Source organism: Oxyura jamaicensis, chromosome 1 (genome assembly GCF_011077185.1).
Source record: "Oxyura jamaicensis isolate SHBP4307 breed ruddy duck chromosome 1, BPBGC_Ojam_1.0, whole genome shotgun sequence".
NCBI lineage: Eukaryota > Metazoa > Chordata > Aves > Anseriformes > Anatidae > Oxyura > Oxyura jamaicensis.
In genome coordinates, this window is record NC_048893.1 from 150,141,770 (window position 1) to 150,154,657 (window position 12,888).

The 12,888-nt window shown below is 44.3% G+C and overlaps 1 protein-coding gene across 1 annotated transcript in view; it reads right to left on the reverse strand.

The window, feature by feature from the left end:
• Positions 1-12,595, reverse strand: part of RAP2A (RAP2A, member of RAS oncogene family) — a 31,439-nt gene extending 18,844 nt beyond the window's left edge. The window contains exon 1 of the mRNA XM_035319035.1: positions 12,249-12,595. Within this exon, the coding sequence (XP_035174926.1) occupies positions 12,249-12,562 (314 nt within the window). The 5' untranslated portion in view covers positions 12,563-12,595. The remainder of the gene's footprint in view (positions 1-12,248) is intronic.
• Positions 12,596-12,888: the final 293 nt, after the last annotated feature.

Below are 12,888 nucleotides of genomic sequence, written 5' to 3' on the forward strand. Positions count from 1 at the left end.
CTTCAGAGATTTGCAGCAGCTACATAACAGCACAGTGATACTTCAGCAAGTGACGGAGGCTACACAAACCCAGCTGGAAAGTCTGTAACGTACCTGGTGCCAGATAGAGATCGTTGGATACCCATTCAAATAGCATAGGAAAAATTACGATCCAATCCATGATATTATTATTAAAGGCAGCCCAGTGTTCCGCAAACCTAATCCCATCACGACATAACCAGATGTTCCCCCCACTGAGAACAGGCAGATCAGCTTCTCCACAATATGAATAGAATTTGGGAATATCTGGATCCAGTGAAATTACCTACATTTTCTGCAATGTGGTTGAGGATCAAAGAGCAGAAGGCCATTGCCTATCTCACACTGCCAGCCTATAACTACTGGAGAAGCAGATGACAGACAGCCTGCTAGGAGTCCACAGCTTTTAACGTTAAGTGAGGCTGCCAATATCCAAGCTAGGGGAAATAGAAAGGAGATGCATGTGAAGACTACTCTACCAATTTTCCTCAGGTCTGATATTTGACTTTAAAAGCTGTGGATTCTCAACAGACTATCTTGGTATCATTTGCTCACCCAGTTTCTTCCTACAAAAGAGTCTACCACCATCCCTCACACAACTATTTGTTCAAGGATAGCCACCCAAGTAGATTCTACTCCAAATATAATTTAATAATCAGCAATGTAATATAACCTGTGCATAAAACTTGTTTATAGAGAAGGAAGACATCTGAGAACGGTTAAATATATTCTCATGGAAGCAATGCAGCTTATCCTAGGGACTGAAAACAAATCACATAGCAGAAACACGATTTTCAAAGGAGAGAAAAGCACCAGGTTGTCCAAAGAGAAAGGCTTCCCCATCTTGCATTGGCAAGTCTCTGCGTCACAGCATTCTGGGTTTAATAATACTTAAACCTGAAGAAACCTCAGCCAGGAAAGGGTGCCATGCAGTTCGGAAGTGTCACAAAGCACCACTGGTGGCTGATCAGCTCCAGGTACAGGAACTGTCAAGCCCAGGCTGTGGGCCTTGTGATCATCAAGCCTCTGGTCTGCTTGCTTGTCTGTACTAAGAGTGTTCACATAATCATGTCATGAAATTCCACTGCTCAAAACATTTCAAAACATGAAACAGATCTGAAAAAGGAGGTGGTGAATGAGGAAAACCATGCTGGTGGCAAACACCGCTAGGCCTGAGGTAGGTAAGCACACTAGGCCTCCAGAAGGATTTAGGTCGCCATGTCCAAGAGACTGCTCCACAGAACCGCTGCCTGCCCGCTTCAGCTCCTGACAAGCAGCATCTATCTCAGGCTTTTTTTTTTGCCGAAGCGATACAGCTGCTTGCAGGCCTACGGCTGTGCAAGCCCAGCCGAGCCGTACGCTGGAACCGCAACCGGGTCACACCTCAGCTCTCCTGGGATTTGTAGATTAGGCACGCAGGCAGCTCAGCCCCTCGGGAGGCCTCATTCACTGAACGTCTGTGCGTCTAGGAACGCAACAATGCTAAAACACTCGATAAAAACCACAGCAGATATCACTTCCATGCAAGACCATGGGAATAAGAAGTAGTAGTGGCAATGCTGTTTCATGCATTGGACATCCGCTTTCTTCAGTCAGGGGAGTTTCTCACCTGCCCTTCCCAGAAGACTGCCATAGCCACTATGCTACAAGCAAAGCTGAGGGAAAAAAAAAACACAAAACAAAATAAAAACAAAACAAAACAAAGCAAACAAACAAAAAAACACTCTTCAACCCTCCTGTTGAAGACAAGCCATTATTAAGGCACATGTAAAAGGCAGACTCACAATTTCCAAGGAAACAACAGAAAAAGATCAGGTGTACAAGGTAGTATGGACAATGACCTAAGGAAAAATACCAGGGACTGAAACTCAGAGATTTCTTGGTACTGTCTATACAAAAAACGTCACTACAAAATGCAAAACCAATATCCTAAACACTGAACAGTCACCAGAAGACTCCCCTTGCCCAGGTGACTGTAACATTTCAGGCAAAGCTCAACTGTTGCTCCCTTATTGCACAGTGGTTCCATTTAATCCCACACTATTAGAATTCTTAAGTGTTTTAATTAGCGAGAGAGCCTGCCTCTGAAGGTGGGATACTAGGAATGAGATAGTTCAAGGAGTTTGCTGCAAGAGGACCACACACCTCAGAGCACAGCAGATTGCTGAAGCTCTTTTGCAAGACCCATTTCTCATTTAAGTTCCTCCCTATTTCTCAATGAAAGTGAGAAAAGAGAAGGTTGAAACTGGATGTAAAAAAAAAAAGGGGGGGGGGGGGGGGGAGAGCATCTCCAGCGCATAGCATGTTCAGAAAATTAACACCAGGATTCGCTGCATCCATTCTGCTTCGGACAGCATCCTGCACGCTTAGTACAAAAATGAAGCCATTACCTCCTTGCTCCAAGTCCCCTGCTGCATACTGAGGAGGTTATCTGTTAAAGAACCCACTACTGATGAAAGAGGTTTAAGCTGTACTACATCAATCCCCTCTCCCCCCAGACCTTATCAACATGCAAGCAAAAGCAATGGAAGAATTCACTCCAAATCGCTGCCTGGCTTCTGACTGTGGCTCGCAGCACTAACCCAGCAGAAGGTGACTCATGCTCCTCTCTTCCAGGCATGGTAGGGAGTAACCTGCGTGTCAGCCACAAAGAATCTGACTGCTTCTGAGGCAGGCAGAGCAGATGCCTTCCTTAAGCAGCGAGACAAGAGAGCCCGGGTTTGGTCAGACTCCGAGGCACTCAGACTACTTAGGAGATTTTTATTTTTTTGAGGCTATGAAAGGCATCTGAGAGAATGCTCCAGAAGAAACCATGCAAGGTGATCATCCTTCCAAATTCTTTTCAAAGACTGAACTCCTAATTAAAACCCACCATCGAAACAAATACCTCACCACCTCTTGATCAGTTTTCAGTAAAATTACTACAGTGAAAGAGGAGCAAAAATTTGAACCTGGCGATTACCACTAGGAAAGCCCTTAACAACATCAAGTTTTTTTGGCAGTATAAAATACACAGACTGAAAACATACCTTCTTAACATACATTATGCTGGTGGTATACAAATAAGCACCGCTGTCCTGTGGTTCACAAGACACACAGAATCACAGAATCATCTACGTTGGAAGAGACCTCCAAGATCACTGAGTCCAACCTCTGGCCTAACACTAACAAGTCCTCCACTAAACCACATCACTAAGCTCTACATCTAAACGTCTTTTAAAGATGTCCACCTGCAGGACTCCGTGTCACGTCCAAGTACAGTTAAACACAGAGGTGGGTGAAAAAAAAAAAAAAAGATTTCCCCTCGCCCCCTTTAGACCATTTCCCTAAAAAATTATAAGAACAAGACTCTTCAGATCCATTATTTTGTTCTGACAAAAATAATGAGCTTCCAAAATTTAAAACTGAAATTGCAAACACAAGGAGGAAATTTCAGAAGAAAAGCAGATCTTCAGAACAGACTTCATTTATGCATCTCTAAATGGTTCTTACCGAGTTCATGTCTTTTTGAAAGAAAAAGCATACTGGATTTTTTTGCATATTTATAAAACGCTTTAAGTAAGATTTTGCAAAGCAGTTAAAGATGTTATAGCAATGTGAGAAACTGCAAGCAGATCTTCTCCAAAGAAAGTAGGTTGATCAGTCTTGGCTTATCTTCTATGCTGTGAAATGCATTAGGAGTAAGAGGGCAAACAGCACAAACATTCTCCTACCAAAATCAAAACTAGCTTGTCACAGCAAGCTCACTTATAGCCCAGACGTGATCTATGTGGCTATTTCTTGAAAACATCTTTTCTTACAGCTAATCAGAAACCCAGGAGTGAAGCTTTTCTTCACAACGCTCAGAACACTTCAAGTTCAGTGCCCTTATCCAATTCACTGGGATCCAATTCATTTCCAGTTCAAATTAAATTGCCATGTGAGTATCGACTCAACCACAACCTCAAACACTACTAATCTTACTAATCTTTAGTTAAGGTAGCTGGCTACCTTTTAACCAGAAGAATAATGCAAAGACATGGGGGGGGGGGGGGAATTGGAAACAACACAAAACCACCAACTAATCAACCCTTACTTTACAGAATTATTTTAGCACAAACAACTATCCGCATCGATTACATTCCAATACTTTAAAATGCTTTAGTCACATCTCCTCATTACCCTGATATTTTTTCTTTCAGAAGACAACAACTACAACTTAAAAGATGTTACAGCTTTGTCTACGTGACCCAAGCAATGTTTCAAAAACAAGCTAGTCAACTCTAAAAACATTTTTCCCTTTTTTGTCCTTCACTAGATCTTTCATCTAGTCAAGCCTTTCATCTAACCAAGACAAGAATTAAACACCGTCACCACTGCACCAACTAATTGAGCTAGCCCCATGACATGAATGTTGGGAAAGGATAACATGCTCCTATCACACCTTTAATTCTCTCGTCTAGACTAGGATTTAAGACAACACAGCTGCTAAAACACAACCCATCGACAAAGAAAAGCATTTGAGTTGTACTCATCACTGTAACTGTACCTAGACTATACCATTTGCCTTAATGCAGCAAAAACTGAAGACCACTCCTGTACTGGAAACCTCCGGCCAAGGAAAAAAAAATAGGCAGGAAGCTAATGAATAAGAGGACATGAAGAAGCAGATAGCTATAGTTCTTGTTACCTTAATCACATAAATCTTCGCACAAGTCATTACGTGCCAAGATAATTTAGCACTGCAGCCCCAATTGCTTCCCAATTCTCTCTCAAAACGTTATCATCACATACCACCTACACAATTTACAAGGAGGGAAAAAAAAAAAAAAAAAGAGATGTTTTAACAACACCCGCAATATTTCTGAGATGAAATAACCAGTAACCGCAGGTTTGTTCTGAGGTGCAAAAGAAATCTTAAAGTGAATTAAGTGAAAAACTAGAAAAGGAATGGATTTAATGGTTTTTGGGACAGCCACCCACTCAGACATTTCAAATTTTATTCATTTAAAAACTCACTTAAAAATAGAATGACAATTGAAGTCTCAGTCCAAAGAGTATGCCTGCTAACAGAAGAGTTTTAACAAAACATACTGTTACTCAGAATGTTTTATGTATGACCCAAACAACAAAATTTGTTTCTTACACATACTAGCCAACTGAAGAGCAGACAATCACGGTTACTTTGAAAGAAAACATGCAAGTCACTGCCAACTGTGTTGGCTATATAAAAAAAAAACAAAAAAACAAAAAACAAAAAAACACAACGGTATTTAGAGAATTATTGTCCTCTGCATATCAAAGTGAAAACAGAAAATCTGGTAAGCAATGACTTTTTGGATAGAACTTTCCAAGTACTCATTGCAAAATCTGTCAAAACAGCATAATTAAGAGCAAGATAGAAAATACTCAGCCCCAAGCATTAATGTGCTAAGTCCAAGTATTACTGTTCTAAACTATGAAAGCCACTGAAGTCACTGTTATATTTGTTCTTTAACATATTCAAAAGCATTTTTACAACACAGACGTGATCAAGTAACACTGCAAGACTGAAAACAAACTTAAGAAATCTTGCCACATACTGTTCTGCTGTTTGACAATTTTAGCTATCCACATGTATTGACACACCTCTACAACAACATGAACTGCAGCAGCAATTAAGACCTGAAGAGAGAAAATGATGCTGAGTGATACAGGCATCATTCTAAAAAAAATAAAAATGAAAAGAAATGCTGTTCTCTAAACTAGCACAATCTAAACTAAATGTGTATACAAAAGGAGCACGCATCAGTAAGTCCAAAAGAAGTGGTAGGTAAATAGCAGGAGGGCCCCAGGAAGTGGTTGAGTCACCATCCCTGGAGGTATTCAAAAGACATGTAGATGCAGTGCTTAGGGATATGGTTTAGTGGTAGACTTGGCAGTGCTAGGTTAACAGCTGGACTTCATGGTCTTAGGGGTCTTTTCCAACCTAAACGACTCTGTGATTCTATGATTTGTTTTCAGTGCCCATATATGCAAACTGTCACATCATCTTACCTTACAAAGGAAAATAAATAAATCTTGGAAAATACCTACCTATATGATTAGTTGGGGAGGGGTGAAGTGGCCAAAAAAATATTAGAAGACTCTAGTTATAGGCATTGTCTCAAATTTTCAAAGCTTCCACAGAAAGTAACTCAAGGTAGCATGAATACTTCATATCATCAAGAAAGTGAGTGGGGAGAGAAGAATCATGTGAACTCTGCAAGTATGGAATTCAGTTAAAAAGCTTCTACAGGAAAATATTAAAGGTGGTATGTTCCAAAGATGCATGAACACTTTGAAATATTTGACTTTAAGACCAAGCTGAGCAATTTTAAAATAATCTTCTATGGCTTAAAATTGCACACTGTCAGATTTCTTTTTTAGGGGATTGTCTATGTATGAATTCCGCAGTTAAATCAAGAAACCTATAATTTTGTCTGACAGAATTATTTCATTAGCTTCATATTAAAACAAAGGTAGATTGACGAAAAAAAAAAAAAAAATCTACATTCTAAAGAGCCAGAAAGAAGTCTGGTAAAGTTGTTTGAAAACCACAAAGGGAAACTAAAGTTTCAGACATTACTGTAAAACTTATTTAGTCCTGTACCCTGCAAACAGGTACTCCTTCCATTCTAGACACCGTCTAGGTTATAGTTCACCAGTAAGACATAAGAGATGTCTGAACAGCTGAAGAATGCGGTGTTACATAGAGGGTCAACTTGGTAAGACTGCCAACTTGTGTTTACCACTTCTTTGTATCTCCATAGATCCATAAATTATTTCCATTTTCTTATTCTCACTCCGTAAGATTCTCCCCTGAGAAACAGCTATCTGTAGTGTCCCTTCCAACAGGGGAAAAAGGGAGAAAAAGTGTCAGTACAAGTCTTCTATTACACTTGAAGGTATTTTAACACAATGTCTGAAGCTTGCGTTGTGTCAAAATCCCATCCAGTTTCCTGCATTTCCTCAGAAGTAGGTACACCTGTTTGATGGGATTTTACAGGCTATTAATCTCTTCTTGCAATGAAGCTCTAAGTTTCACCTGAGAAGCACACAAGAGTGGCTGGCAGCTTGGCAAGCCATGCAACGGAGGATGTGGACCGTGCCCATTACCTGCCCTGCCTTTTTCACTGAGAGATGAGTAATCAATCCACTGTGTCACGATTACTGGAAGAAAAAAAAAAAAACAAAAACAACAACAAAAACAAAAAACCACCTGTTGCTAAAAAAAGACTTCAGGATTTCAGTCTCTTCATATTTCTACCATCCTACATGGAGAGCATCTGTGAAAGTCCCTCCACTTTTGCTTTGTTCTTCTGCGCACTGTACTTTATAAGGAATGATAGTTTCCAAGTTTCACCTCTACTGTTTTTGCTGTTTCTTCCTGGAAGGCTCGAGCCATACTTGTCACAAGTGTTGAAGCTGCATTTCATGAATACTGCTCTAAATGGTTCTCAAAATTAGACTAACAGTTTCTTAAATCAAAAAGAGATGAAAAATACATAAAACCTGGAACCCTTGCCCAGATGACCTCCTGAGGTTCCTTCCAACCCAAACAATTATGCGACACTGGTAAATTCACTGCAGTGAGAACTCTTTAAACCAAGCTGAAGAGCTAAAGAATAATTTCAGCTATTTAATCCCTCCCAAACTCTACTGCCAGCCATTTGTATGATCATATCACTGAGTTTTAATGGGGAACCGGACCCTAACGTGCTAAGTGATCTTTTGAGTAAAAAAATACTTATTTTTCACAGCATTTGGAAAACAACATTTCTAAACCAGACATTTGAGCAATTTGTAACTTCAAGCATAGTTTTTCAGACTTAATCACCATTAAGACACTAAAAACACCAATCATCATTGAATCAAGATGCTGATTTCACAATTAATAAATTTCAGTAATTGCTTCTCCCGCGTGTTTTGAATTGCCACAGAGAATCCCTAGACTGGGAGGCAGATTTTCATCCTGCTGGTAAGTATTGCCACGAAGCACACTCAACTCAGCCACGTTTCTGTGGTATTTCATCTCAATATACCTATAGTGTTTAGTCTGCATTTTCAGCCAAAATTAATGCGTTTTCTCGTCTTTGCTTCCTAGAGAAATTAAGCAATAGATTATTTAGAAGTTGTATATTTACTCATTTTCCCACTAGAAATAAAGCATTTCCCAAAAGTACTGCCTGAAGTAGAATCTGGCGGATTCTCCAAAAGATGAGCCCAAGAGTCCTGTCTTTAAAGCACTGGTCTAGGGAAACCACAACAAGTGAAGAACAGCAAATTGACTTTGTAAGAATTTTACTTCTGTGCTTTAGATTCTGCTCGAATAACAATACTTTCCTATCTCATGGGGTTCTACTAAAAAACGTCCTACAATCCTTAATAGGCCCAGACTGAGAAGCTACGTTACTGAAAGCCACACAGGCGCCCCGAGTACACAGTTCACGATGTTTAAGCATACCTCATGGGAACAAAACACTGGCAAAGCCATATCCAAAATTAAAATTCAGTATATGGTAAATATCAGCAGATTGGCTTCAGAGAGCTTTCTAATCACACAACAGACAAACATAATCGTGTTAGAAGTTACTCAACGCTGCTCTTAAAAAAAAACAAAACAACAACAAACAAAACCTCCACAAAACCATCAAACCACTATTCCATACTTCTTAATCTACATACTCGCTGTTTCTTGGTGAATCTGGATATCTAAGTGGGGTGTATCACCACCAATCTGTTTCATTTGACAGCTTCTGCTCCCACTTCACTGTAGACTTTCACTGGCACGGGCCCACTCATCCAGGTTAGCCTTGTTCTCCTAAGTAAAAAGTTTCTCCAGAAATCAGTTCTGTCTGCAGCAAAAGCAAAAGAGCTCTTTGCTGCCAAAGCTGCTAATCCATTCTGGGAGGAAAGGAGGTCTCGGAACTGCAGTACCTACAAAGGCACAGGTAACATTTTGTGTTTCTCACCAGCAGCCAGTAAAGCAGCACGCAGTTTCTGTACACAAAAAGGCTAAAGGGAACTGAGTGCCCTTCAAAGACACCACATGAAAAATACCGTGCTTCGGTACACCCCATCTTCCCAACGCTGCCACCTCTCAGCACCTGGAAGTACAGATCTGCAAGAATCCAAAGAAGCAAGGCTTAAGGGACGTATCTGGCACGAGTGGGACCCAGAAGCTGGTATGAGGTGCCTGAAACACGAAGATCACGGGGTTTGACCGATGCATTTCAGATAGGCATTCAGTTGTACCGAGTTCACGAGCTAAGTTTATTTAGCTATCATCATCAGTGATAACTGCTCCAAACAAATATGGAGGTGCTCTCAAGTTCCCAAACCTTTGGCTCATTCTGCACAACCCACCGCCCCACACCAGGGCGCCACGTGTCCTCCACCCCCCTCACCCAGCAGAACAAGGCATCCCCTGCTACACTCACCGAGGGCACGGCCCCTTCAGGGACTTCCTTCTCCCCGGGTACTAACGCTAAAGCACACGGTCCAGACAAGCAGGGCTTGTCCAGGCTGCAGGCTCTGCCACAACAGCTGACTGCAGCAGTGGCTGCTTTGTGCAACACAAGCCATGGCACAAACCAGTGTAAGGAGCAGCGTCCGGAAGAGGAAGCTGTGACTTTGTACCACCGTGATCCTTCATCCAACGCTGGCAGCATGTGTAAATGTGGGAAACTCCAGCCGACAGCACTTCTAAAACCTCTCCCTTCTCCTCACCTGTCTGCTCAGCGCTGCTGGAGGCGCACCCGTCCGCCTGGCGCTGACAGGGCTCCTTTACTGAGGGCGAAGCGCCTTGATTCATTCCCAGAGAAATCCAGACAAAAACTCTGCATTTACTTGGAAAAGAAGGTGGTTTACATTTCAACCAGCATTTTCCAGGAAGGAACTTTAATTACCTGCTTGAAGGCCAAGGAGCCATCCCCTGCCCTTTTTGTTAAGGCTGTGCACCACGCCTGGAAGGGCTGCAAGGCTCCCACACTACGCAGTACAAAAGAAATCCTGACTTTATAGTTGTGCCACTGGGAGACTCCTCTGGAAACTGGGAGACCTGGATTTCGGTCCTGTTTCTGAGGAAATTTATGCATTTTTAAAATATTAAATAGCCATTTAATAAGAACAGAAGCTAACCTGACAACAGCTATCTGTTGGATAGCCTCTAGGGACTGGCTTCAGAGTTAAGTAAAGGTCCACTTTTCCCCTCTCTTTTGGCCATGTAAACACGTCACTCATTCCTGTAAAGCAAATCAACTTCATCGGGTGGCATGAAGGACTGACTCCCTTAGCTTGGTTTGGCCTGGTACGTGGTGGCCAGGCCAGGGAAGCAGAAAACTCAAGCCTGCATCACTCAGCCTCAAGAGGGAATTTCACCCGGCTTTTCGACTTCTTGGGACAATAACTATAACTACCTTCTAACTACATGAGAACACAGGAGTTCTTCCATCAGAAAAAGTAAGAATAGCAAGGACATGTAAAATGGAAAGGTGCCCACCAGCTGGGGACAGACTCCATCAGTTTCCAGGTACAATCAAAGTTCAGAGACTTTTAGATCGTGGTTTTGTATCGATATAAGCAAATACTTGCAGTTTTCAGGCACATCTCCTCCAAAACACCTAAGTAAATGGCACTGTGATTATTTACCTCTCATTAATGCACTTGTGCAGCTGTAAATTATGAATTCGAACTCCCTGCACAGATACACATCTGTACATCTGCATTCTTCCAGTTACGCTTGCATCCTTTTTACTGGTTAAACGAACGGCACATCATGTCTTACACACTGCCTCTGAACTTACATCAAGCTGTAAAACAAAACAGCAAACCCCACAAACACCAGACGAGCTAAGTTGACTAGGGAAGACCTGGTACACTTGCTGAAATCTTGTAATTCAATCCTTAATATTGCAAGTCCATATTATATTCCTTTCAACTACACCTCAATTAAAAAAAATTCAGGACTGGCCAGAACCTGGATTTCAGCTGCTTTTCGATTGCTTTGTATAGGAGAAATTTAGCATTAAATTTAGCTCGGATCTCTTTCACAAAGTATCTCGCTGACAGCCAGAAGTTGAAGTCTTGCAGCAAGAGCCATGACAGCAGAAAAAGACGAGCGGCGTTCAGACCCACCCTGAGCAGCGCTGAGTCAATATAACTATGGAAGTGTGAGTTGCTTTCTGTTCTGCTTCACCTACCTACGGGCTGTCAGCTCGGGTCTGAAGGCAGACACTCCGCTGCAAGGCACAGAGCACGCTGCAATAGCTGCAGCTCGCGTTCAGGCACTGACTGAATGTAGAGCGGGGATTAAACACAGGGAAACCAAAGGCATTTACTAACGAATAAAGTCTACCTGAACTGCTGGGAGAAAACACGTTCTGCTGTAAGGTACGTACAAACAGTAAGGATTGCAGGGATACAGAAAATGCATTTTCCCCAGTAAGTTCAAGATAACTTTGTTACATCCTCCGTCAAAAAGTTAGGACATACATTAAGAAACACCTCCTGTGAGAAAGTTGCCAGTCTCCGAAAATATCCGAGCTTCGCCTCCTCCCTCGCCTTTCCCCTACTCACCCTCCTCCCCAGTTTCAAAACACATCTTCCAGGGGCCTCGGTCTGGAGCAGCAGCTCCTGCCACCAGACCATTAGCCACTGCTACACAGTGAGCTGCGAACCCGACGGCTGCGGTCCAGCTGGGGTTATTTACAGGGGGGTTCCCTTTCAGGTGGACAAGCCTTAGCTAAAACCGGTGGGGCTGTGATGAGCTGACAGCGGCATTTTCTCAGCTCGAAGGGTCGCCACGATGTCAGCCCTGCAGGCTGAGGGGGCCTGACAGGGACCTGAGCATCACGTACCGGCATTTCACCCTGCAGCAGCATTTCAGCACGGCGTCGGTGGGATACTGAGGATTCCCACCGGCGTGTGCAAGGCCTGAATCTCACAGCCACCACCTCCCTGCCACAGCCACCACCTCCTTAGGGAGGCACAGCCCGGTGACCCTGTGTGTCGAGGAGTGGGATGTTCAGGGGCATACCTATGTATCTATGGAACGAGGGTCATCCCCACCCGCCCCGATACGGGTGCGTGGGGTGGGACAGCACCCCGAAACGCCCTCGCGGAGCACCTCAGGCCCCCATCCCCATCCCGTTAGGGGTGCCCCCGGTCTTCCAGCCGCCCGCTGGGGCTGCCGTCGGGGAAAGGGCGTGCGTGCGGCCCCGCCTCGTCACCTCTTGACGCGGATGATCTGGTCGCGCATGGGTCGGATGTCCTGGAAGCTCTGCTGGTTGACCAGGCTGTAGACCAGGATGAAGCCCTGCCCGTTCTTGATGTAGAGGTCCCGCATGGAGGCGAACTGCTCCGTGCCCGCCGTGTCCAGGATCTCCAGCACGGAGGGCGACGCGTCCACCTCGATCTCCTTGCGGTAGAAGTCCTCGATGGTGGGGTCGTACTTCTCGATGAACGTGCCCGTCACGAACTGCACCGTGAGCGCCGACTTCCCCACCCCGCCCGAGCCCAGCACCACCACCTTGTACTCGCGCATCCTCCCGCCGACCTCCTCCTCCTCCTCCTCCTCCTCCTCCTCCACCACCCTCCTCCTCCTCCTCCTCCTCCCTCGGCCCGGCCCGGCCCGGCCCGACCCGCGCCTGCCGCCGGCCCCTCCTCACCCCCCCGCCATCCGCCGCCCCCTCCCGCCGCGGCTCCTCCCGGCCGCCGGGGCCGCGCTGCCGGGGCTGCGGCGCGCCTCGGGTGGGGCGCGCGCCACGCCCCCTCCTGCCCCGGTCGCCATGGCAACAGCCAATCGGAGACGACGGCGGAGTGGGTCACGTGGCACACCCCCCTTCTTCTTCGCTCTTTCCTCCCCCGCCC